The following is a 26,466-nucleotide window of genomic DNA, read 5'->3' on the forward strand; positions in this document are numbered from 1 at the left end:
TCAGCGTTTTTGTAAGAGAACGAGATGAGAAAGTCGGACTGCAAATTCGAATCCTCAGCAAAATATTTGAAAAGCTGCTGGAAAAATACCACGGCAAAGGGTGAAATAGGATTGTTTTTGCCCAAAAAAAGGAGGACAATTGTAGTTTTTTATATCTTTATAGCCAACGTATACCTGCTGTGCATTTAAGACTGTGTTAATGAGCAACGGACGGCTTTACACTCCTCGTAAAGTTGGGTTTTATGTGAGTTTGTTCAGCAACGGAAATGTTGGATTTGAACAAATGGCTTTAAGATGTTTCTCTTTATAACCTCAAGATAACTTATTGTTTTCAAAAGTAACTCATGGCCCAGTACTTGGTTTGGAGACTTCGAGACTCATTGCTCGGTTTTAAAGTTCGGATTCAAACCCGGAGCGGATTCGCTGCTAGAATCCCAAAATCGGAAGAGAAATATCAAAACGACAAAAATCAATCTTACCTCTCGATATAAAAGTCAAAGTATGCATGTACATTTGTATGATGATAATGATGATGATGATGATTAATATTACTAGGACATTATTATTTTATTACTGACTAGTAATATTACTAGTAATATTACTGACATTTTTAATTGTACAAAATACATAAGGTTTGACCCTTGAAAATGACATTATTACCAAGCAAGGAAGAAGCACTAGAGGTCATAATGCAAGCACACCATAATACAGTCATTAATGGAGACTTCAGTCAAGAAAATGAGAAGAAAAGCCATGAAGGAACGAGTCAAGATCTTGAAAGATATAACTCTTGATGCCAAAAGTTAGCCCGGGGCTGTGGCGCAGACGGGAGAGCAATGAGTCACTGACCAGGAGGTCATAAGTTCGAGGCCCGCTCGGAGCTATGTTTGTTTGTCTTTGTCCTGTGTTAAAAAGGCATTGAATGTTTGCCTAATATGTGTAACGTGATCCGCCCTGAGTCCCCTTCGGAGTGAGAAGGGCGGAATATAAATGATGTAAATAAAATAAAATAAATAAAAGTTAGGATGCTCCATTTGACATGTTTCATTCCCAGGAAAGGAAGAGTCTTTAGGGATCATGAATGACGAATGGCTCAGTCATTCATGGAGTCTACAGCCAAGAAACCAGAGGAAGAAGAGGACTTGGAAGAGCAACTATGGAAGAAGATCCTAAGGATATATAATGCTGAAGTTTTTTTAAAAAATAGTTTTTATTGAATTTAAAAAAAATCATACAATAATTACTTTTATCATATAACAGATATATAATGTATCATACAATGCTTGCATAATTATTTTATATCTATTGTTGATTATATCTACTACAATGTTAACATTTGTCCATCTATATTTCTTCACCACTGTGTATCCCCCTCCCACTTGCTATAAGCAGTCTTGCTATTGTCAATAAATTTGTTATTGCTTCTTTTTCTTTTTTTATCCATCTTATTGTTATTATAAATTGATAATAATGCAATACCAGGGCTTCTTTCCAGTTTGATGTTCATTATATCCTCTATCTCTTTAAATGTTTTATACCAAAATTTCCTTACATATTTACAATGCCACCACATATGTATATGTTCCCAGTTCCTGACAGCCTCTCCAGCAATTTTTGGATGGTTTTTATTAATATTTGACATTTTTACTGGTGTTAAATACCATTTCCAAATTATCTTATAATCATTTTCTTTAACTCTTACCCTGTTTCCCCTAAAATAAGACATCACCAGAAAATAAGACCTAGTAGAGGTTTTGATGAATTGCTAAATATAAGGCCTCCCCCGAAAATAAGACCTAGCAAAGTTTTTGTTTGGAAGCATGCCCGCCGAACAGATTAGTAAATGTACGTACCATAGAGTGTTGTACATGGAGATATTGGTAGTAACAAGAAATTCTTGACCGTTTGTCTGGTTATACTGGTTTGTGATGACAACTACTGTACAGTATATAATAAATGTTCATTTTTTTGTTCAACAATAAATGTGAATTTTTCTTCATGGAAAAATAAGACATCCCCTGAAAATAAGACCTAGCACATCTTTGGGAGCAAAAATTAATATAAGACACTGTCTTATTTTCGGGGAAACACGGTATTGATAAATTTTTCAAGCGCCTTTGTTTCCACAATTGTGACCATTCCATTTCATTTATTTTCATAATACTGAAGTTTTGATGGTCCATTCTACCTATTTTGGTGGATTTATTTCCACGTAAGGAAGGGGCATTAGGGATCATAATGCAAACATACCTTGCAACTCAATTGTTAAGGGAAACCATGGCAAAGAAATTAAGACAAGGATGGAGATTGCAATCAAGAAATGAGAAGATGCAGATAGAATCATAGAATAGTAAAGTTGGAAGATAAGGAAAGACAGGTCCAGAGGAAGAAGGCAAGACCCTGAAATCTAAAGGTGCATCATTGAATGCTGACGTTAGGATGGTCCGTGTCGAGGTCAATGACAGTGAATGGAGTCTTTGGGAGACTTGACGTTGCTGTGTGTGGCAAATACGAGAAATAAATATGCACGTGTTGCCATCTGGAAGGCACAATCAAAGCCTTCCAGACAGATGTCCATCAGACTCCGGAAGATAAAGAGTTTAATTGTGTCCCAAGAACAGCCAGCCAGGTGTATCTGACCGGGTCCTTTTTTGTGAGCGACAGCTTGGGTGCGGATCCTCCAGTCTTTCTCGAAATGACAGATGAGCGATAGACGGATTTCCTTGTGCAAACACTGACATTGATTGCCCGTCTTCGGCGGGTGTTTGCTTTGGTGTAACCAAATATCAACCTGCTATAGATTTTTGTTTTAACCCACTTCTCCTCCCCCCCCCCTCAGGTTGTGTGTGCTTTTGCCTTAGTCACGACAATTCTGGGGAAAAGAAAATATGAGAATTTCTCTTTTATTGGCCTGGTTTCCTTCTTTGGAAGAGAGGAGCTGATTCTCGGAAAGTGTTACGCAACAGAAGCAAAACAGAGGCACCTTTCAACTTGATTTATGGCTTCTGGTGGTTCAGGAGTGACCCACATCCATGGTGCGAAATCCCACAAAGCTCGTAGTTGATGGAGACGAGGGTTCGAATCTCGCTTGGCTATAGAAACCCATTGGTTGACCTTGGTGGATGGAGACTAGGGTTCGAATCGCCACTTGACTATAGAGTCCCAATGGTTGACCTTAGTTCACAGAGACAATCTCCACTTGGCCACAGAAACCCAATGGTTGACCTTGTTTGACGGAGACAATCTCTGCTTGACCATAGAGACCCAATGGTTGACCTTGGTTGATGGAGACAATCTCCACTTGACCATAGAGACCCAGTGGTTGACTTTGGTTGATGGAAACAATCTCTGCTTGGTCACAGAAACCCAATGGTTGACCTTGTTTGATGGAGACAATCTCTACTTGACCATAAAGACCCAATGGTTGACCTTGGTTGATGGAGACAATCTCCACTTGACCATAGAGACCCAATGGTTGACTTTGGTTGATTGAGACAATATCTGCTTGGTCACAGAAACCCAATGGTTGACCTTGGTTGATGGAGACAATCTCCACTTGACCATAGGGACCCAATGGTTGACCTTGGTTGACTGAGACAATCTCCACTTGACCATAGAGACCCAGTGGTTGACTTTGGTTGATGGAAACAATCTCTGCTTGGTCACAGAAACCCAATGGTTGACCTTGTTTGATGGAGACAATCTCTACTTGACCATAAAGACCCAATGGTTGACCTTGGTTGATGGAGACAATCTCCACTTGACCATAGAAACCCAATGGTTGACCTTGGTTGATGGAGACAATCTCCACTTGACCATAGAAACCCAATGGTTGACTTTGGTTGATTGAGACAATCTCTGCTTGGTCACAGAAACCCAATGGTTGACCTTGGTTGATGGAGACAATCTCCACTTGACCATAGAGACCCAATGGTTGACTTTGGTTGACTGAGACAATCTCTGCTTGGTCACAGAAACCCAATGGTTGACCTTAGTTGACGGAGACTTGGGTTCGAACATCTGGTAGACCATAGAAACCCAACGGTTGACTTTGGTTGGTGGAGACCTGGGTTTGAATCCCCACTCCACCAGGGAAGCCCAATAGTGACTTTGATGGAGACGATGCTTTGGCGTATAGGAGGTCCAGAGGTGATCTTTACTCCTGGAAAATTATGGGGTGTGGCCATGGTCAAAACAAGTGGGGTTCATGAAGACTTTATTCCAAACAGCACGTAGAGTATTTAAAAAATATGATACGACTCGGTCAATGTTGGACAGATCCAGAGACTGTATAGAAGTATAGAAACTTATTGGTTGACCTTGGTTGGTGGAGACCAGGTTCAAATCCTGGATGAGAAACCCATGGTCTTGGGGTCTCCATGAGAATGGAATCTGGCCCCAAGAAAAGGAAGCTTTTCTAAGCCCAGGAAGGAGAGCACCTAACAAAAGTGACCTTTCAGCCCCAAAGAAACAAGGAAATCAACCTCTATGAATCCAGCCAGCAAATATTTCCCCTTTGGATTATGCCACCTCGATTACTGTTTCCTGATTTTTGAAGTCGTCGGTCCCATCAAAGCCCGTGTTTGCCTTTTGCCGGGGCTATAAAAGCCCTCTGCCAGCGGGACGAACGTCACAAAAGCCCCGGAGTAGATCGGCGGAGGTGAGTGTCATCAACGTTGACTCAGGGATGGGTGTTGATACCTAGATACGATTGACAAACATATTGATTCCGAATTGCAATGCGAGTTTAAACTCAAGGCGATGTTCTCCTGGGAGTGGCTCCCCAAACTACAACTCCCAGGACTACATCGCTTTGGCTCCAAATTCCGCAATTTTGTTCTTTGCAGCCATGAAGGGAAGCCTTGCGGTGCTGTGTCTCTTGGTCGCTTTCGCGGACAAGACAGAGTCCGAATCTTCCTCCGAAGGTAATGGATCCACTTTGTCTATATTGCCATTCATTTATTACAATCTTACGGACTAGAGGTTGGATGGCCATCTGTCAGGAGGGCTTGGATCGTGTCTTTGGCAGAATGGGGTTGGACTAGATGGCCCTTGAGGATCCCTTCCAAGGGTAATTTTTTGATAAATGCTCCAAAATATAAGTCACTCGCTGTGCCCGGCCACGCGTTGCTGTGGCTTATGGGAATCCTTTGTTGGCCAGGTGGCTACTTCCTTTGTAGGGAAATCCTTGTTTGGCCAGCCTGAATTGCACTGAATAGTCTTGCAGCTTAAAAGCCTGGCCGCTTTCTACATACGGGCATGGTGTTTTCATTCTTTTCTTTCTTTTTGATGGTCACTCCTTGGAAAGTGATTAGTTCTGTGGCCAAATTTGGTGTGATTTGGCCCAGTGGTTTTGTTGTTAACTCGATCCTACTTATTACATGCATTTTAAATTTTATAATCCATGGTTTTATTTATTTATTATAATCCATTTATTTATTATTTATAATTCAGAGTCTAATTAGAATTTTAATTGATGTGGTACTGTTTTATTGTTTATTAATATGTCATTGTTTTATTGGATGCATTTTGGGCAATGTAATTTGCCGACTGTTGTTTGCAGGTCTTTGCAAACCCTTTATACATATAGATCCATGTACCTGTGTATCTGTAGCCATACATACACATTATTTTTACATATGAATTTACCCTCATATGTTTGCAAGTCTCTGCAAATATTTATATAAAGAGAGATGTCTGGATAGATATGAATATATTCTTACCTACCTATATATAGGGCTTGCAAATATTACAGGGGGAAATGAAAACACAAATATCTATAGACTTGTCTAGATAGATATGAATATATATATATATATATATATATATATATATATATATATATATATATATGGCTTGCAAATATTGTAGGGGAAATGCACACACACAGACAGAGGGGATTTGCAAATGTTTCAGGGGAAATGCATATGTGAAATTAGTATCTATAATTATTATAGATCTATATCTAGCTTTGCATTGTTTATATAAGCATTGAATGTTTGCCTGTTACTATGTTGGAAGCCGGCCTGAGTCCCCATGGGAGATAGGGTACAAATGAAGTTGTTGTTATTATTATTATTATTATTATTATTATTATTATTATTATTATTATTATTATTATTAGGTTATTGTTGATACCATATTGTTTTTGTTGCCCCTACTTTTTCCACTTATAGAGCTAGTTTGCTTTTCTTTGAAATACGGTAAATATTCAAAAACATTTAACCTACTGATGCCTCGATTAATGAAATGAAATTTTATTGGTATCTACAGTAGAGTCTAACTTATCCAACACTCGCTTATCCAATGTTCTGGATTATCCAATGCATTTTTGTAGTCAATGTTTTCAATATATCGTGATATTTTGGTGCTAAATTTGTAAATACAGTAATTACTACATAGCATTAATGTGTAATGAACTACTTTTTCTGTCAAATTTGTTGTATAACATGATGTTTTGGTGCTTAATTTGTAAAATCATAACCTAATTTAATGTTTAATAGGATTTTTCTTAATCTCTCCTTATTATCCAACATATTCGCTTATCCAACGTTCTGCTGGCCTGTTTATGTTGGATAAGTGAGACTCTACTGTATCTATTTTTATTTTGAAATTGACCCGTAGCTGCTGCATTTCCCACCCTCGGCTTATACTCGAGTCAATAAGTTATCCCAGTTTTTTGTGGTAAAATTAGGTGCCTCGGCTTACATATGGGTCGGCTTATACTCGGGTATATATGGTAAGCATTTTCCTTCCAATTCATGGGGAGGATCTGAACTTGAGAAAGTTACTTTTTGGGGTAACTATTTTGATATTTTTCCTTCCAAACTTTGCAGAGGTCCAAGCGATATTACCGTTTGCGATATGTCCCAGTCCACGGCCGTTCCAAGCTCTAGTCCAAACGTTATCCTTGTGAATTTTGGGAATATCTTTCCATTTTTCTCTCTCCAGAAGATGATACTTCCAACGAACTCACGGGCCAAGAGCTTTTGAGCAGCATCAACGAAGCCAAAAAGATGGTGGACGAGGCATATAAAGTCTCGAGAGAGAGGTGAGCTTCTTCTGCATGAAGGGACATTGGTTGGGTTGGACTAGATGACCTTTAGAAGCCCCTTCCGACTTAGGGTGGAACCGAGGATGCAGTCGGAGAAATGCAGCGTTGTATAGCTGTGCCTGGCCACACGTTGCTGCGGCGAAGTATGGTGGTATGGGAAATAAAGTATTGAGGAATTGGTGGTAGTTAAGGTAAAGGGTCCCCTGGGCTGAGTGGGTTGCTAGGAGACCAAGTGGGCGGAGCTTAGCCTTCTAACTGGCAGCAATTGGATAAAAACAATTACTCCTCTCCCTCTAATTAGGACTTTATTTTTCTTTTCTTTTTGTTGTATCAACCTAGAGGCATGGATGAGGGGTTGTGATGTCAATTTTCGAGGTTGTGGGGTGTTTACTTTTGTTGTTTTGTCCGCTGCCGTGATGCCATCACTCTTTTATATATATAGAAGAGGCAGTCCAGGAGTATCCGGCTACTCCAAATAGATTCAATTCAATGCCCTTTATTTTCAGCTGACTGACATAGTGTAATGTTTGGGCCAATGATGGGCGGCAACCTTTTGCACTTGGTGTGTCAAAATTCACCAAAAAAACCCTAGCATGACTTGGGTGGTGTGTCACTTCGAGAAAAAAACCATAATTTCACAATATATATAGTTTAAATAACAAAAATATATAACTGTATTTAATAAATCAAAAACTATTTACTTCCATTATTTCCATGTACAACAATCTATGGTACCTCTTGCAGTTTCCACGCCAATTTCTCTCTATTCTAGTTTCAATGTAGCCATGAATAATGAATAATATAATAATAATATAATAGTAATCATATAATAATATACTCCAATAATAATAGAATAATAATAGAATGATATATATATATATATATATATATATATAGAGAGAGAGAGAGAGAGAGAGAGAGAGAGAGAGAGAGAGAGAATGGCATCGCTCCACCGGGCAAAACAACAAAACTAAAGGCCCCCCAACCTAGAAAATTGACAACACAACCCCTCATCCACGTCTCTATGTTCTTACAAACAAACTACACATCCCTAACCTCCATGGGGCCAAAAAAAACCCCAAAACCGGAATGCACCCCTTTGTGACCCACCTTGATTGACACTAAATAGCCTTGCAGCGTCAAAGACAGGCTGCCTCCTAGGCCACAGCAAAAAACAACAACAACAACAACAACAACAACAACAAATAAACACCACTTCAGTGTGAATTTTAAACCATTGTGTAGAAGGGGCCTCATATAATCCTGTTCCAGGCAAATCATAGAACATTATCAATATAATGTATAATAATTACTGTGCTCTAATAACAATACACAACAATATCATCTCTAAAATCAGGACACTAATTAAACAACAACGCTCGGAACACAGGGGAATTCCACACAGGAAACAACCAGGCCCAGCTAACACCTCCCAACAAAGGATTCCCTCACGCAGGAAGTAGCCAGGCTTGGAAGCTACAAGACCATTCAATGCTAAACAACGTAAATAATCACACCCAACTAACACGTCCCAGTAAAGGATTCTTCCAAGTACTAACCAGTCAGACCTTGAAGCTGCAGGCCTATTCAATGCTAATCAGAGAGATCCATGGCAACACCTGCCTCAACCGGACAACAGTTCTTTCTACCACATTGCACGTTATTCCACACATATATCAACCCCTTTGTGGCCCACCTTCATTAACACTGAACAGCCTTGTGTTGTCGACCGCGTTTTAGGGGATCGGGCCCTTAAGGAGGGACCCGATCCGGTCCTGAGAGAACGGACCTTGGCGGAGCCAATAGGAAAATATGAGCCGCAATACAACCTGAAGCCGAAATGAAGAAGGTCCGCCAAAGTTGAAGGAAAATCCACCAAGGAGTCTTTATTGAGCAATTCAGCTGAAGAGGACTCTAGTAGCGATCATTCAGTCTACTAGGGTACCATATAATCAAAATAAAGCCATATTTATACAAAGTTTCAGTCTGACAGCCCTTTGAATTTCCCGCCCCGCTCCCCCGCCCATCTGATCGCTGATAGGCTAGAAGTTTGAACGAGGCGGGCTTTCGTTTCCCGCCTTGCTCCGTTGGCCCAATAGGAAGCTACCTTTTGTCTCTACTCGGGCCAATCAGGAAAGAGAAGGCGGGAGTTATTGAAACAATGGGGTGACAGGGCAGGAACTGTCGGATTAAGACCTGCTAGACCGATTTCTAAAGGGATTAATGGCAGCAATCAAGGGTGTCCGGGTTTCTGTCACGTATACAGATTTCAGATATGCCTTGGGGTGTCAGAGGTGGAAGCAAAGATGGGTGGTGATGAGCCATATTGACAGGCTCTGCAGGGCGCCTTCCTGAGGTGTCCTGGATTTTCCTTTGGGTGAGATATGACAATGTTTGCCTTGGGGCGAATCACCTTTAGGTCAACACTCCGAATTCGGCGACTCAAGCCCTATATTGTCCATGCAATCTGAATTTGATTGGGTTTAGCGGTGGCAGATTATCCTTTTGTTTTTCGGAAGGGAAGCCTGGGTCATAGGAAATGGGATAGGTTCTGGGGTTCAGGTTGAGTTCAAAATATTTCCTATTTGATTTCATGACTTGACAATTATATGAAATAAAATGAAAAATAAAATAAAGTTGGAATATAAACCCTGCTGGGAAAAATTTTCCGGGGATCCCAAAGAGTACAAATACATACAGGCAGACAGATAGATTTCATGGAAATAAGGGAGAATCCATAAAAGTGAGTTACATTGCCTAAAGGGGAATCATGAATGATATAAACAATTGAAAATATTTGATAAGAACGAAGTTCATAACATCTGGAGAACCCAGCATGGAAATTCATAAAAGTGGAGTTTTAGCAGCATGATTTTACAATTCATGAAGTTGTTATCTCTTGCCTCAGAGTGCAGGGATAATCCACAGTAAACTCCAGTAAAAAGTCTCAATCACCTTCTACTATAAATATATGGAATATAGAACATAAAGTCTTGATTTTTGAACTATCTTTTACAAAGTCCTGGGGGGGAGGGTGGTCACCTCGATCACACTTGCAGCTTCAAAGCCAGGCTTTGGAAACCACGAGGCTACTCCATCTCATTCAACCTGGCCTAGCAAGCATACCCTATGTAGAAAACGGCCAGGCTTTGAAGCAGTGAGGCTATTCACTGCAATTCCAATTAGCCACAGCAACACGTGGCAGGGCACAGCTAGTATATAGATATAAATGTAATGTGCATAATTCCCATGGAGTAAACAACAAAACCACTGGACCAAATCAAACCATATATGTTTGAAGATGTTTTTATATGTATTTTATTTTGTTTATTTTGTTCTTTGGGCTTGGCCCCGTGTTAGCCGCCCCGAGTCCCTGTGGGGAGATGGAGGCGGGATAGAAATGTAAAGATTACTATTAGTATTTTATTATGACACAGCAAACAAGGTTTACCCCGAACGCACAACCCTAGAGTCTAGTGTCCGCCATAAACCTTAGACTGGGTTGCCCCAAGTCTGAAGCAATTTGAAGGCAGACAGCAACAACAATCCTAATTCACTTGATTATCTCATCACATAAAACCCCCAAACCCCATATTATTCAGATATACAAGCGGTCCCCAAATTGCAAGCAAGAGAGGTTCTGTAGGTTTGCTCTTAAGTTGAATTTATTTGTATGTTTTTAAGTATAACTCTAGCCAAATATATCCGTAGTACGCGTATTACACATCAATTGAAACCGATCCAGTGTAATCCCACTCACAGAGTTGCTGGACACCTCATTGCTGGCCTCTGCGCCAATGACTATATCTAAGTCGGCTATTATTATTATTATTATTATAAAGTTCCTTGACAAAATTGAAGGAAAATCTGATAAGGAGAAGACCTGGCTCTGGCTCACGAATGGGACCCTGAAGAAGGAGACAGAAGGCCTGATCCTTGCAGCCCAGGAACAAGACATCAGAACAAAGGCAATTCAGGCCAAGATCGAAAAACCAGCTGATGACCCAAAATGCAGACTGTGCAAGGAAACCGACGAAACCATAGATCATATCCACAGCTGCTGTAAGAAAATTGCACAGACAGACTACAAACAGAGGCACAACTATGTGGCCCAAAGGATTCATTGGAACTTATGCCTCAAGGACCACCTCCCAGCAGGAAAGAACTGGTGGGATCACAAACCTGCAAAAGTATTGGAAAATGAGCACGCAAAGATACTGTGGGACTTCCAAATCCAGACTGACAAAGTTCTGGAACACAACACACCAGACATCACAGTTGTGGAAAAGAAAAAGGTTTGGATCATTGATGTTGCCATCCCAGGTGAAAAACAACAGGAAAAACTCAGCCGCTCTCAGGACCTCAAGATTGAACTTCAAAGACTCTGGCAGAAACCAGTGCAGGTGGTCCTGGTGGTGATCGGCACACTGGGTGCCGTGCCAAAAGATCTCAGCTGGCATTTGGAAACAATAGGCATTGATAAAATTACGATCTGCCAACTGCAAAAGGCCACCTTACTGGAATCTGCAGCATCATCCAAAAATATATCACACAGTCCTAGACACTTGGGAAGTGTTCGACTTGTGATTTTGTGATATGAAATCCAGCATATCTATCTTGTTTGCTGTGTCATACAATAAAACAATAATAATAATAATAATAATAATAATAATAATAATAATAATAATAATATAATATACTACAATAATAATATAATAATAGAATGATTGATATATGTGTGTGTGTGTGTGTGTGTAATGTGCATAATTCCCATGGAGTGAACTACAAAACCACTGGACCAAATCACATCAAATTTGGCCACAAAAGACATTCGTCAACCATTCAATCTGCATGCGGCTGCGTGTCAACAAAAATGGCTAGGCGTGTCAGTGCTGACACGCCTGTCGTAGGTTGGCCATCACTGTTTTAGGCTGAAGAACGAGTGCCATCAGGGCCGGGTCCTTTGCCCTTGTGTAGCTCTTTAATGATGACGGGAAAAAAGTAATAATCGGATTCTACTTTGGCCAGGTCTCACCTGGGTTAATCCTGTGTCCATTTTCTGGGCAAAACAATTCAGGAAGGATATTAATAAATCCGACAAAATGGTCCAAGGTCTGTGTGTGGTTCTCTTCTTCCAGTTGTGCAGTGGGTTAAGTCTTCCCAGAAGAAAGCACCAAGACACACGCTGGGTAGATTCAAACAGGTTTTATTGTACATAATACCAGATTCTTCTCTGTAGCCCATTTATATAGGGGCTCTCACATACCAGAGGGTAATTGAGGTTTTATGGATTGTTAGGTTCTCTTCTTCCAGTTGTGCTGTGGGTTAAGTCTTTCCAGAAGAAAGCACCAAGACACACGCTGAGTAGATTCAAACAGGTTTTTATTGTACATAATACCAGATTCTTCTCTGTAGCCCATTTATATAGGGGCTCTCACATACCAGAGGGTAATTGAGGTTTTATGGATTGTTAGGGTCTCTTCTTCCAGTTGTGCTGTGGGTTAAGTATTTCCAGAAGAAAGCACCAAGACACACGCTGGGTAGATTCAAACAGGTTTTATTGTACATAATACCAGATTCTTCTCTGTAGCCCATTTATATAGGGGCTCTCACATACCAGAGGGTAATTGAGGTTTTATGGATTGTTAGGGTCTCTTCTTCCAGTTGTGCTGTGGGTTAAGTATTTCCAGAAGAAAGCACCAAGACACACGCTGGGTAGATTCAAACAGATTTTATTGTACATAATACCAGATTCTTCTCTGTAGCCCATTTATATAGGGGCTCTCACATACCAGAGGGTAATTGAGGTTTTATGGATTGTTAGGTTCTCTTCTTCCAGTTGTGCTGTGGGTTAAGTCTTCCCAGAAGAAAGCACCAAGACACACGCTGGGTAGATTCAAACAGGTTTTATTGTACATAATACCAGATTCTTCTCTGTAGCCCATTTATATAGGGGCTCTCACATACCAGAGGGTAATTGAGGTTTTATGGATTGTTAGGTTCTCTTCTTCCAGTTGTGCTGTGGGTTAAGTATTTCCAGAAGAAAGCACCAAGACACACGCTGGGTAGATTCAAACAGGTTTTATTGTACATAATACCAGATTCTTCTCTGTAGCCCATTTATATAGGGGCTCTCACATACCAGAGGGTAATTGAGGTTTTATGGATTGTTAGGTTCTCTTCTTCCAGTTGTGCTGTGGGTTAAGTCTTCCCAGAAGAAAGCACCAAGACACACGCTGGTTAGATTCAAACAGGTTTATTGTACGGAATACCAGAATCTTCTCTGTAGCCCATTTATATAGGGGCTCTCACATACCAGAGGGTAATTGAGGTTTTATGGATTGTTAGGTTCTCTTCTTCCAGTTGTGCTGTGGGTTAAGTATTTCCAGAAGAAAGCACCAAGACACACGCTGGGTAGATTCAAACAGGTTTTATTGTACATAATACCAGATTCTTCTCTGTAGCCCATTTATATAGGGGCTCTCACATACCAGAGGGTAATTGAGGTTTTATGGATTGTTAGGTTCTCTTCTTCCAGTTGTGCTGTGGGTTAAGTCTTCCCAGAAGAAAGCACCAAGACACACGATGGGTAGATTCAAGCAGGTTTATTGTACGGAATACCAGATTCTTCTCTGTAGCCCATTTATATAGGGGCTCTCACATAACAGAGGGTAATTGAGGTTTTATGGATTGTTAGGTTCTCTTCTTCCAGTTGTGCTGTGGGTTAAGTCTTCCCAGAAGAAAGCACCAAGACACACGCTGGTTAGATTCAAACAGGTTTATTGTACGGAATACCAGAATCTTCTCTGTAGCCCATTTATATAGGGGCTCTCACATACCAGAGGGTAATTGAGGTTTTATGGATTGTTAGGTTCTCTTCTTCCAGCTGTGCTGTGGGTTAAGTCTTTCCAGAAGAAAGAACAAAAAAAAACGCTGGGTAGATTCCAACAGGTTTTTATTGTACAGAATACCAGAATCTTCTTTTTGGCCCATTTATATAGGGGCTCTCACATACCAAAGGGTAATTGAGGTTTTTTGGCTGGCCGGTTTTATGGCTGGCATCTGTTCTTTGTCAGCGCTTGCTCTATGTTCGGAGATGCCATGAGATGGGGGATCATGATGAAATGGCAGACAAAGGTTTGAGGAAATGAGACAAAGAGAGTTCCGGTGGCTGTAGAAAAAATGACGTTTATTCTCAGTGGCCAGTGAGAATATAGCAATAAGAAAATGAGACTTTCTCCTGCAATCAGGAAAGCGAAGGTACCTAGACAAAGAAACACAGATCCTTATATACTATTTTGGCCTGCCTCTATCTACGTCACATAGGTATTATCCATCACCAATTAGTGTCAAAAAAAGTCTTACTTGGCACTTAACTAAAAGCTATCTTTGCATTTTCCTAAAATATAGACTACTTCAAGACCTCTGACCCTCCATTAGGCGTTATCTCCGGAATTTCCATCTAAGCTCTCAGGATCCATTAATTAAGGATTTTCTCCCTATCTCAGCTGTCAGAGATTATTATTATTATCTTGACATCCCAAAAAGCCTGAATTTGTCTTTTGTCCATTAGCTTATCTACTCTTGTTGACACTTAACATATGTCCCTGGCACTCAGGGTGAACTTTGGTCTTGCTTATGCTGAGCAGAGTGTATTTTTGGGCTATAGGCATACAATTCTGCTTGTGATTACATTTTTCCTATTTCTATTTCTTAACATGATTACATTCAATATATAGTTTCCGATACAAGTATTATATTTTCCCAATACACCTTCAACAATGACACTGGAAACTATGAATCCCTCTTAAGACACGACAGCCAAGTCAAGCAGTTGATAAGATTACAAGCATTTTTTCCCCCAGATCCAAGGCGGATGCGGACAAAACCCACGTCACTCCTGCGGATTTCCTGAAACACCTAAAAGAGCCGGTGGCCGCGACCCGGACAGCCCTTCGAGCCGCCAGTTATTTGGACACCTCTTTGGACCTCCTGAAGAAGAAGCTCCAGAAGAAATGGATGAGGCCCTTCAACCTCACCGGTAGTCTTACGTCTCCGGATCGGGTCCGAACCTGAGTCACCGAGGGTGGTGGGTGGTGGTCCTATGTCCGTTCCAAGCTCTAGTCCAAACTTTCCCAAATTTCGGCTTGATTTTTCTCATTTAGATGTCCTAACCAGCAAGCAAAAGGAGACCATTTCTAAAGCGACCGGCTGTGACTACGTGACGCGTCCCATCTCCTGTCCGCTGAACAGCCCCTACCGGACCATCACCGGAGAATGCAACAATCGGTACGATCATTATATAAGTCAAGATATATATGTTTGACCTGTCTGTCTGCGTCATTTATACCACAAAGGCTGTTCTACCACAAGGAGGGAGAACGAGAATATCTGGCTATGCAATCTCTGCTAACTGTGACCAAGACTCTGCAGTGTTTTTCGGATCGCCTTTGATTCACGTGACTTCCTAGCAGGAGTGTTGTGTGTGTGTTTAGTCTCCACCCCGTGACATATCTGGCTACCCAAATCTTTCCTCTTTTCTCCCCGTTCTAGGAAGCACCCCCATTACGGCGCCTCGAATCGAGGCTACGCCCGCTGGCTCCCGGCCGAGTATGAAGACGGCATCTCCCTCCCAAGGGGCCTCATCCAAGGGCAGCTTTATAATGGGCACACTCTCCCATTGGTAAGATCTGGAGGACCTCATGGTTCATTTTGATCCCCAACTCAAGGTCTAGACTTGAACTCTCAGCAGCCTCCGTCGCCTTGGCTAATGATCAGGGATCCTGGAAGACCAGGGTTTGGGAAACACTGGGAAAGGGGGTCCAAGAGGACCTCAAAAGCCTATGGGTCCAATGGGTCTACAGCTTGGATTCAGATATACCATCTCAACCATTGAGAACCTAGAGATTCCTAGGTAGGATTGTCTCTAGAAATGTCTCCTCCAGGAAGTTGAGATATACTGGAAGACCTAGAGGTTCCCAGAGAGTCCTTTCTAGGTCTTTCACCACAACTGGAGGAAGCTAACCATAGAGTCAAAATGGAGGACTTGGAAATCCCTAGAGTTCTCTCTAGACATCTCCAAGACCACAACTGGAGGAAGCCGACCATAGAGTCAACATGAAGGACTTGGAAATCCCTAGAGACATCTCCAAGGCCACAACTGGAGGAAGCCGACCATAGACTCAACATGGAGGACTTGGAAATTCCTAGAGTTCTCTCTAGACATCTCCAAGACCACAACTGGAGGAAGCCGACCATAGAGTCAACATGGAGGACTTGGAAATCCCTAGAGTTCTCTCTAGACATCTCCAAGACCACAACTGGAGGAAGCCAGCCATAGACTCAAAATGGAAGACTTGGAAATCCCTAGAGTTCTCTCTAGACATCTCTAGGTCCTCCAACTGGAGGAGGTTGACCATTGAGCCGCAATGGAAGACCTAGAGATTCCTAGAGGAGTTCAATCTAGAAATATTGAGGTCATCCAGCATGGTTGGAGGAATTTGACCATAGAGCTGCTGGAGAACCTAGAGATGTCTAGAGAGAACTTTAGGAATTTCCAAGTCCTCCGTGGTGGCTCTATGGTCAATATCCTCTGGTCATGCTAGAGATGACTCCTCTCAGAATCTCTCGGTCTCCAGACATGTCAAGGTTGCCCAGCATGACCAGAGGATGTTGACCATAGAGCCACCCTGGAGGACGAAGACATCCCTAGAGTTCTTTCTAGACATCTCTAGGTTCTCCAGCAGCTCTATGGTCAAATTCCTCCAACCATGCTGGATGACCTCAATATTTCTAGATTGAACTCCTCTAGGAATCTCTAGGTCTTCCATTGTGGCTCAATGCTCAACCTTCTCCAGTTGGAGAACCTAGAGAGGGAACTCTAGGGATTTCCAAGTCCTCCATGTTGACTCTATGGTCAGCTTCCTCCAGTTATGGTGGAAGACCTAGAAAGGACTCTCTGGGAATCTTCCAGTATGTCTCAACTTCCTGGAGGAGGCGTTTCTAGAGACATGTCGAGGTTGTCCAGCATGACCAGAGGATGTTGACCATAGAGCTATTCTGGAGGATGAAGAAATCCCTAGAGTTCTCTTTAAACATCTCTAGGTTCTGCAGCAGCTAGCAGTTGGATTCAAATAGACCTTGAGTAGGCCCTCAAGCTGTCTGCTCAATTTTGGGTGTCAACAGGAGACCTCTCTTCTCATTTTTGGGATTTCTAGCAATGATGTTCCTTCCTGCGCAGGTGCGGAGCGTCTCCAACGAGATCGTCGCCACCTCCAACGAGGACATCACCGAGGACCAGGAGCGCTCGCTGGCCTTCATGCACTGGGGCCAATGGGTGGACCATGACATGGACCTGGCCCCCATGACCCAGACCAGCATTGACAACAAGCAGGTCGAGTGCGACACCAGCTGCAATTACGCCCCGCCGTGCTTCCCCATCAAGGTAAAGGAGAACCTAGAGGAAACTGTCTATAGATTCACACTGGAGGACCTAGAGATGGCTAGAGTTCTTTCTCGAATGCTCCAGATCCCCCAGGACGACCATGCGCTGGAGGACCTAGAGAGTCACATAGGTGTTCACTATATTCACTATAGAGTCACATAAGTGTTCTCTCTAGAAATTTCTAGAAGAAATTGACCACAGTCGCACTGGAGGACGTAGAGATTGCTAGACTTCTGTCTAGATCTTCCAGCATGACCAAAGAGTCACACTGGAGAACCTCCTCTCTAACAATGTTTAGGTCCTCCAGCAGGACTGATATTGAGCACAGAGTGACACCGGAGGACCAAGAAAGTCCTAAACTTGTTTCTAGAAACTCCTAGATCCTCCAGAAAATTGACCACAGACTCACACTGGAGGACCTCCTCTCTATCAATGTCTAGGTCCTCCAGCAGAGCTACACCGGAGGACCAAGAGAGTCCTAGACTTCTTCCTAAAAACCCTTAAATCCTCCAGCATGACTACAGGAAATTGACCACAGAGTCACACTGGAGGACCTCCTCTATCAATGCCTAGGTCCTCCAGCAGGACTGATATTGAGAATAGCGTGACACTGGAGGACCAAGAAAGTCCTAGCCTTGTTTCTAGAAACCCTTAGATCCTCCAGCATGACTACAGGAAATTGACCACAGTCACACTGGAGAACCTCCTCTCTATCAATGTCTAGGTCCTCCAGCAGAGCTACACTGGAAGACCAAGAAAGTCCTAGACTTGTTTCTAGTAACCCTTAGATCCTTTAGCATGACTACGGGAAATTGATCACGGAGCCACACCGGAGGACCTCCTCTCTATCAATGTTTAGGTCCTCCAGCAGGACTGATATTGAGTACAGGGTAACACCGGAGGACCAAGAAAGTCCTAGACTTGTTTCTAGAAACCCTTAGATCCTCCAGCATGATTATAGGAAATTGACCACAGAGTTACACTGGAGGACCTCCTCTCTGTCAATGTTTAGGTCCTCCAGCAGGACTGATATTGAGCACAGAGTGACACCGGAGGACCAAGAAAGTCCTAGACTTGTTTCTAGAAACCCTTAGATCCTCCAGGAAATTGACCACAGCGCCACACTGGAGGACCTCCTCTATCAATGCCTAGGTCCTCCAGCAGGACTGATATTGAGAATAGCGTGACACTGGAGGACCAAGAAAGTCCTAGACTTGTTTCTAGAAACCCTTAGATCCTCCAGCATGATTATAGGAAATTGACCACAGAGTTACACTGGAGGACCTCCTCTCTATCAATGCCTAGGTCCTCCAGCAGGACTGATATTGAGAATAACGTGACACTAGAGGACCAAGAAAGTCCTAGACTTCTTCCTAGAAACCCTTAGATCCTCCACCATGACCACCTCCACCATCTCCAACTCCACCAATATATTTTCTGCCAGAAGACCTCTCTCTAAACTCTATGAATGTCTAGGTCTTCTGGCACCAAATATATTGTCCGATGGTTACAGATCCAACCAAGGAGTCATAAGCCCAGACTAGATGTCTTCTAGGTCCCCCCGGGAGACCCCCGGATCAAGAAGCCCGGCGTCTGCATGCCCTTCATCCGGACGGCCCCGGCCTGCAACCCCACCACCTACGTCCGGGAGCAGCTCAACGCCATCACCTCCTACCTGGACGCCAGCATGGTCTACGGCAGCGAGGAGGCCCTGGCACGCAGCCTACGCAACCACAGCAACGACCTGGGCCTGATGGCCCTCAACCAGGACTTCACCGACCACGGGCTGGGCCTCCTCCCCTTCGAGAACAAGACCAAGAGCCTCTGCCTCTACACAAACAAGACCGCCAACATCCCGTGTTTTCAGGGAGGTACGTCTCCCTGGAGCTGGAGAAGGGAGAAAGTAGGTCTTCACAGAGCTGGGGAAGAGAGAAAGTAGACCTCAGAGCTGGGGAATGGAGAAAGTAGGCATTCTCAGAGGTGGGGAGGGAAAAAGGTAGACCTTCTCAGAGCTGGGGAGAGGAGAAAGTAGACCTCAGAGCTGGGAGAGAAAAGTAGATCTCAGAACTGGGGAAGAGAGAATGTAGACCTTAGGGCTGGGGAAAGGAGAAAGTAGACCCTTTCAGAGCTGGAGAAGGGAGAAAGTAGAGCTCAGAGCTGGGGAAAAGAGAATGTTGACCCTTTCAGAGCTGGAGAAGGTGGAAAGTAGAGCTCAGACCTGGGGAAGGGAGAAAGTGGACCTCAGAACTGGAGAAGGGAGAATGTAGACCTTAGAGCTGGGGGAAAGAGAAAGTAGACCAGAGCTGGAGAAGGGAGAAAGTAGAGCTCAGAGCTGGAGAAGAGAGGAAGTAGACCTTTTCAGAGCTGGAGAAGGGTGAAAGTAGACTTTCACGGAGCTGGGGAAGGGACAAAGTAGACTTTCTCAGAGCTGGGGAAGGGAGGAAGTAGACATCAGAGCTGGGGAATTGAGAAAGTAGGCCTTCTCAGAGCTGAGGAAGGGAGAAAGTAGATCTCAGAACTGGAGAAGGGAGAATAGAGACCTTAGAGCTGGGGAAAAGAGAAAGTAGACCAGAGCTGGAGAAGGGAGAAAGTAGAGCTCAGAGCTGGAGAAGAGAGGAAGTAGACCTTTTCAGAGCTGGAGAAGGGAGAAAGTAGGCTTTCACGGAGCTGGGGAAGGGACAAAGCAGACTTTCTCAGAACTGGGGAAGGGATAAAGTTGACCTTCCTAGAACTGGAGGAGAAAGTCGACCTCAGATCTGGAGAAGGGAGAAAGTAAACCTCAGAGCTGAGGAAAAGAGAAAGTAGACTTTTTCAGGTCTAGGGAAGGAGGAAAGTAGGTCATTGCACAGCTGGGGAAGGGAGAAAGCAGACTTTCTCAGAGCTGGGGAAGGGATAAAGTCGACCTTCCCAGAGCTGGAGAAGGGAGAAAGTCGTCTTCAGATCTGGAGACGGGAGAAAATAGACCTCAGATCTAGAGAAGGGAGAAAGTAGACCTTCTCAGAGCTGGGGAAGGAGGAAAGTAGACTTTCTCAGAGCTGGAGAAGGGAGAAAGTAGACCTTCTCAGAGCTGGGGAGGGGAGAAAGTTGGCAGGCAGTGGTCCCAGCAACATTTGGGCAACACCAGGTATATATGCTAGTCCTCTAATGCATGTATGGCGTACACTTTCTATTTTGTGCTCCCATTTCTATTTCCTAGGGGACAAACGGGCCACCGAAAACCTGGGACTGACCGCCATGCACACCATGTTTGTCCGGGAGCATAACCGGTTGGCCACCGAACTGAAGAGGATGAATCCGCATTGGGGTGGAGAGAAACTGTACCAGGAAGCCCGGAAGATTGTGGACGCAGAGAACCAGGTTGGGAATATCATCAAAGGCGACAATGTTGCTAAAGGCCTGAAGCAAACCCCTTAATGTAAGCCCCACCAGGCACCCATGACATCGTGCCTCCCACACCTGGACCTCAAGGTCTTTTGTGGCAGAATGGTGGGAACTGGGAGCATGGGGGATGGTGGACATCATTTCACAACGTTGTCCAATCAAGAATTTGGATTGTGGGGCTGACCTTCTCGTGGTTCCGTTGCAGGTCATCACCTTCCGAGATTATTTACCCCTCGTCTTGGGCAACGAGTTCTACAAGCAGTTGCCGCTCTACACAGGCTACAACGAGTCTGTGGACCCCACCGTGGCCAACGTCTTCTCCTTGGCCTTCCGGTTCGGGCACGGCTCCATCCCTCCCTTGGTGCCCCGCCTGGACGAGAACTTCAAACCCTTGGCTCCGTTCTTCTCTGCTCCGCTTCACCTCACCTTCTGCGCTTCGTGGAGGATACCTATGGAAGGTAAACGGGCAGGACTTTGGGTGCAGATACGTTCACATCTGGACTCTCGAAATGTGAGAAGAGGCCGTTCCCTGAGGATCTTTCGGTTCCGTAGGTGGCATCGACCCACTTGTCCGCGGCATCCTGGCCGACCATTCGAAGCTGATGAAGCAGAACCAGATGATGGTGGAGGAGCTTCAGGAGCGGCTCTTTGAGCAGACAGAACACATCGGCCTCGACTTGGCTTCCTTGAACCTGCAGCGGGGAAGGGACCACGGCTTGCCAGGTAGGCATTCTCCTCCTTCTCCTTCTCCATCTATCCCCATCTCCTCCATCACCATCACAATTCTCACCTTCATCACCATCTCTGTCATCGCCACCTCCATCGTCATCTCCACCTCCATCTCCACCACCTCCATGTCCACTATCATCACCATCACTACATCCACCTCCATCTCCATGTCCAACTACACCATCGCCATCTCCACCTCCATCTCCACCTCCATCTCCATTTCAACCATCACCACCATCACCACCTCCATCATCACCTCCATCTCCATTTCCATCACCACCTCCACCACCTCCAACTCCACCATCACAATCTCCACCTCCATCTCCATTTCTGCCATCTCCATTTCCACCATTACCACCTCCACCATCACCATGTCCAACTCCACCATCTCCATTTCCACCATTACCACCTCCACCATCACCACCTCCACCATCTCCAACAGCATCACCTCCACCATCACGATCTCCACCTCCATCTCCATTTCCACCATTACCACCTCCACCATCACCATCTCCAACTCCACCATCTCCATTTCCACCATTACCACCTCCACCATCTCCATCTCTAACTCCACCAGCATCACCTCCACCATCACCATCCCTACCTCCATCTCCAACTCCACCTTCACCATCACGATCTCTGCCTCCTTCTCTGTTTCCACCATCACTATAACCACCTCCACCATTAGCACCTCCACCATCACCATCTCCATCCCCAACTCCACCAGCGCCACTTGCACCATCACAATCTCCACCTCCATCTCCATTTCCACCATCACCACTTACACCTCCACCATCACCATCTCAATCCCCAACTCCACCAGCGCCACTTGCACCATCACAATCTCCACCTCCATCTCCGTTTCCGCCATCACCATGACCACCTCCACCTCCACCACCTCCATTGTCACTTCCATTTCTACCACCTCCATATCTACCATCTCCATTTCCACCAGCGTCACCTCCACAATCACTATCACCACCTCCATCTTCAACTCCGCCATCACCACCTTCACCATCATGATCTCCGCCTCCATCTCCAACTCCACCATCACCACCTCCATCATCATTATCTCCATCTCCAACTCCACCAGCACCACCTGCACCATCACAATCTCCATCTCCGTTTCCACCATCACTGTGACCACCTCCACCACCTCCATCGTCACCTCCATCACCATCTCCATCACCATCTCCATCCCCTCTGAGTATCCTTTGCTTTAGGAAATCTTTTGAAATCCATGGAGTCGCCATAGAGTGACATGAAGGTCCACAAACACACGTGGTCCTCGTTGCATCTTCTCCCCTACTTTTATTTTCAGGGTACAATGCCTGGCGGCGCTTCTGCGGCCTCTCTGCTCCGAGCAATGAGGCCGAGCTTGCGGTCGTGATGCGCAACCCCAGGCTGGCCAAGAAGTTCATGGACCTCTACGGGACGCCAGAGAACATCGACATATGGGTGGGGGGCATGGCGGAGCCCTTCGTCCCCTACGGCAGGGTTGGCCCCCTCTTGGCCTGCCTCATCGGGAACCAGTTCCGAAACGTCCGGGATGGAGACAGGTGAGATGGAAGTCTGGAGAGATCTCCAAGACCTTCTTTAGGTACCCAAAACTAGTGTGTGTGTGTGTGTGTGCCTACTTTCTCCCTCCTCCAGCTCTGAGGAGACCTACCTCGCAATGTCTTTATGAGACAGCTACCTGCCTACTTTCTCCTTTCTCCAGGTCTGAGGAGGCCTACCTCTCAATGTCTTTATGAGACAGCTACCTGCCTACTTTCTCCCTTCTCCAGCTCTGAGGAAGCCTACCTCGCAATGTCTTTATGGAACTGCTACCTGCCTACTTTCTCCCTTCTCCAGCTTTGAGGAAGCCTACCTCTCAATGTCTTTATGAGACAGTTACCTGCCTACTTTCTCCCTTCTCCAGCTCTGAGAAGACTTACCTCACAATTTCTCTTTGGGAGTTCTGCCTGCTAACTTTCTCCAGGTCTGAGGAGGCCTACCTCTCAATGTCTTTATGAGACAGCTACCTGCCTACTTTCTCCCTTCTCCAGCTCTGAGGAAGCCTACCTCTCAATGTCTTTATGAGACAGCTACCTGCCTACTTTCTCCCTTCTCCAGCTCTGAGAAGACTTACCTCACAATTTCTCTTTGGGAGTTCTGCCTGCCTACTTTCTCCAGGTCTGAGGAGGCCTACCTCTCAATGTCTTTATGAGACAGCTACCTGCCTACTTTCTCCCTTCTCCAGCTCTGAGGAAGCCTACCTCTCAATGTCTTTATGAGACAGCTACCTGCCTACTTTCTCCCTTCTCCAGCTCTGAGAAGACTTACCTCACAATTTCTCTTTGGGAGTTCTGCCTGCCTACTTTCTCCAGGTCTGAGGAGGCCTACCTCTCAATGTCTTTATGAGACAGCTACCTGCCTACTTTCTCCCTTCTCCAGCTCTGAGGAAGCCTACCTCTCAATGTCTTTATGAGACAGCTACCTGCCTACTTTCTCCCTTCTCCAGCTCTGAGGAAGCCTACCTCTCAAAGTCTTTATGAGACAGCTACCTGCCTACTTTCTCCCTTCTCCAGCTCTGAGAAGACTTACCTCACAATTTCTCTTTGGGAGTACTGCCTGCCTACTTTCTCCTTTCTCCAGCTCTGAGAAGGCCTACCTCGCAATGTCTATTGAGACTACTACCTGCCTACTTTCTCCCTTCTCCAGCTCTGAGGAAGCCTACCTCGCAATGTCTCTATGGGACTACTACCTGCCTACTTTCTCCCTTCTCCAGCTCTGAGGCCTACCTCGCAATGTCTATGAGCCTACTACCTGCCTACTTTCTCCTTTCTCCAGCTCTGAGGAGGCCTCTCTCACCAACGAGCATTACCCTGGCCTCATAGATAAGTCTTAGCAGGGCTCCCGAGGTGGGTGGTGTCCTTCCGCCTTGCCCGTGGACGGGGCCCCGCCTTCACCCCGTGGACCGACCTCTCTCCTCTGCTCTGCTCCCCTCGTGCAGGTTCTGGTGGGAGAGGGACGGGGTCTTCACCCCACAGCAGCGCCGGGCCCTCAGCCGCCACTCCTTCTCCCGCATCATCTGCGACAACACCCACATCACCGAGGTGCCCCGCGACGCCTTCAAGAGGAACCACTACCCCAGCGATTTCGTCAACTGCCGGGAAGTCCAAGGGCTCGACCTCTCGGCGTGGAGAGAGTAGCGGGAGGAGCGGAGAGCGGGTGGGTGCGGGTGGGACGCCTTCCGTTGGCCATGGTCAACCTTCGGCACGGAAAGAGTAGTTCAGAGAAATGGAAAATGGGTGGTTGCGGGTGTTCTTGATCCGGTTTCCAATGGGTGTCTGAAGCGGAAAATGGGTGGTTGCGGGTGTTCTCGATCCAGTTTCCAATGGGTGTCTGAAGCGGAAAATGGGTGGTTGCGGGTGTTCTCGATCCAGTTTCCAATGGGTGTCTGAAACGGAAAATGGGTGGTTGCGGGTGTTCTTGATCCAGTTTCCAATGGGTGTTCTCGATCCAGTTTCCAATGGGTGTCTGAAACGGAAAATGGGTGGTTACGGGTGTTCTCGATCCAGTTTCCAATGGGTGTCTGAAGCGGAAAATGGGTGGTTGCGGGTGTTCTCGATCCTGTTTCCAATGGGTGTTCTCGATCCAGTTTCCAATGGGTGTCTGAAACGGAAAATGGGTGGTTACGGGTGTTCTCGATCCAGTTTCCAATGGGTGTCTGAAGCGGAAAATGGGTGGTTGCGGGTGTTCTCGATCCAGTTTCCAATGGGTGTTCTCGATCCAGTTTCCAATGGGTATCTGAAACGGAAAATGGGTGGTTGCGGGTGTTCTTGATCCAGTTTCCAATGGGTGTTCTCGATCCAGTTTCCAATGGGTGTCTGAAGCAGAAAATGGGTGGTTGCGGGTGTTCTCGATCCTGTTTCCAATGGGTGTTCTCGATCCAGTTTCCAATGGGTGTCTGAAACGGAAAATGGGTGGTTGCGGGTGTTCTCGATCCAGTTTCCAATGGGTATCTGAAGCGGAAAATGGGTGGTTGCGGGTGTTCTCGATCCTGTTTCCAATGGGTATCTGAAGCGGAAAATGGGTGGTTGCGGGTGTTCTCGATCCTGTTTCCAATGGGTATCTGAAGCGGAAAATGGGTGGTTGCGGGTGTTCTCGATCCTGTTTCCAATGGGTGTTCTCGATCCAGTTTCCAATGGGTATCTGAAGCAGAAAATGGGTAGTTGCGGGTGTTCTCGATCCTGTTTCCAATGGGTATCTGAAGCGGAAAATGGGTGGTTGCGGGTGTTCTCGATCCTGTTTCCAATGGGTGTTCTCGATCCAGTTTCCAATGGGTGTCTGAAGCAGAAAATGGGTGGTTGCGGGTGTTCTCGATCCTGTTTCCAATGGGTGTTCTCGATCCTGTTTCCAATGGGTGTTCTCGATCCAGTTTCCAATGGGTGTCTGAAGCAGAAAATGGGTGGTTACGGGTGTTCTCGATCCAGTTTCCAATGGGTATCTGAAGCGGAAAATGGGTGGTTGCGGGTGTTCTCGATCCTGTTTCCAATGGGTATCTGAAGCGGAAAATGGGTGGTTGCGGGTGTTCTCGATCCTGTTTCCAATGGGTGTTCTCGATCCAGTTTCCAATGGGTGTCTGAAGCAGAAAATGGGTGGTTGCGGGTGTTCTCGATCCTGTTTCCAATGGGTATCTGAAGCGGAAAATGGGTGGTTGCGGGTGTTCTCGATCCTGTTTCCAATGGGTGTTCTCGATCCAGTTTCCAATGGGTGTCTGAAGCAGAAAATGGGTGGTTGCGGGTGTTCTCGATCCTGTTTCCAATGGGTGTTCTCGATCCTGTTTCCAATGGGTGTTCTCGATCCAGTTTCC

General features: G+C 45.1%; 3 protein-coding genes across 3 annotated transcripts in view; 1 reads left to right on the plus strand and 2 right to left on the minus strand.

Annotated features, from left to right (window-relative positions):
* The first annotated feature begins 1,924 nt into the window (after positions 1–1,924).
* Positions 1,925–24,817, plus strand: LOC100567371 (myeloperoxidase). Its single transcript, XM_062959575.1, has 12 exons — positions 1,925–4,925; positions 6,952–7,051; positions 14,920–15,095; positions 15,220–15,343; positions 15,608–15,737; positions 17,295–17,498; positions 19,054–19,369; positions 20,695–20,855; positions 21,085–21,337; positions 21,432–21,602; positions 22,930–23,167; positions 24,604–24,817. Exons 1-12 carry the CDS (start codon positions 4,850–4,852, stop codon positions 24,800–24,802), a joined length of 2,148 nt encoding a protein of 715 aa, XP_062815645.1. The 5' UTR covers positions 1,925–4,849; the 3' UTR covers positions 24,803–24,817.
* The window catches only part of LOC100559569 (eosinophil peroxidase), a 39,076-nt gene continuing 25,029 nt past the window's right edge, over positions 12,420–26,466 (minus strand). Inside the window, exon 12 of the mRNA XM_062959573.1 lies at positions 12,420–14,318. The gene's annotated coding sequence lies outside the window, so the exon portion shown is untranslated. The remainder of the gene's footprint in view (positions 14,319–26,466) is intronic.
* On the minus strand, positions 21,595–22,950 carry LOC134293083 (uncharacterized). The gene is made up of 2 exons (XM_062959576.1): positions 22,459–22,950; positions 21,595–22,362 (listed from the first exon to the last, which is right to left on the minus strand). The coding sequence occupies exons 1-2, from the start codon at positions 22,804–22,806 to the stop codon at positions 21,784–21,786; spliced, it is 927 nt and encodes a 308-aa protein (XP_062815646.1). The 5' UTR covers positions 22,807–22,950; the 3' UTR covers positions 21,595–21,783.

Source organism: Anolis carolinensis, unplaced genomic scaffold (genome assembly GCF_035594765.1).
Source record: "Anolis carolinensis isolate JA03-04 unplaced genomic scaffold, rAnoCar3.1.pri scaffold_7, whole genome shotgun sequence".
Lineage (NCBI taxonomy): Eukaryota > Metazoa > Chordata > Lepidosauria > Squamata > Dactyloidae > Anolis > Anolis carolinensis.

Coding starts and splice junctions, on each gene's coding strand:
- LOC100567371 (XM_062959575.1), top strand. CDS start 4,850: ATGAAGGGAAGCCTTGCGGTGCTGTGTCTCTTGGTCGCTTTCGCGGAC. Junction 4,926..6,951: donor GTCCGAATCTTCCTCCGAAG/GTAATGGATCCA, acceptor TTCTCTCTCCAG/AAGATGATACTTCCAACGAA. Junction 23,168..24,603: donor AACGTCCGGGATGGAGACAG/GTGAGATGGAAG, acceptor CCCCTCGTGCAG/GTTCTGGTGGGAGAGGGACG.
- LOC134293083 (XM_062959576.1), bottom strand. CDS start 22,806: ATGGAGATGGTGATGGAGATGGTGATGGAGGTGACGATGGAGGTGGTG. Junction 22,363..22,458: donor TGGCGGAAACGGAGATGGAG/GTGGAGATTGTG, acceptor ATGGAGATGGAG/GTGGAGATTGTGATGGTGCA.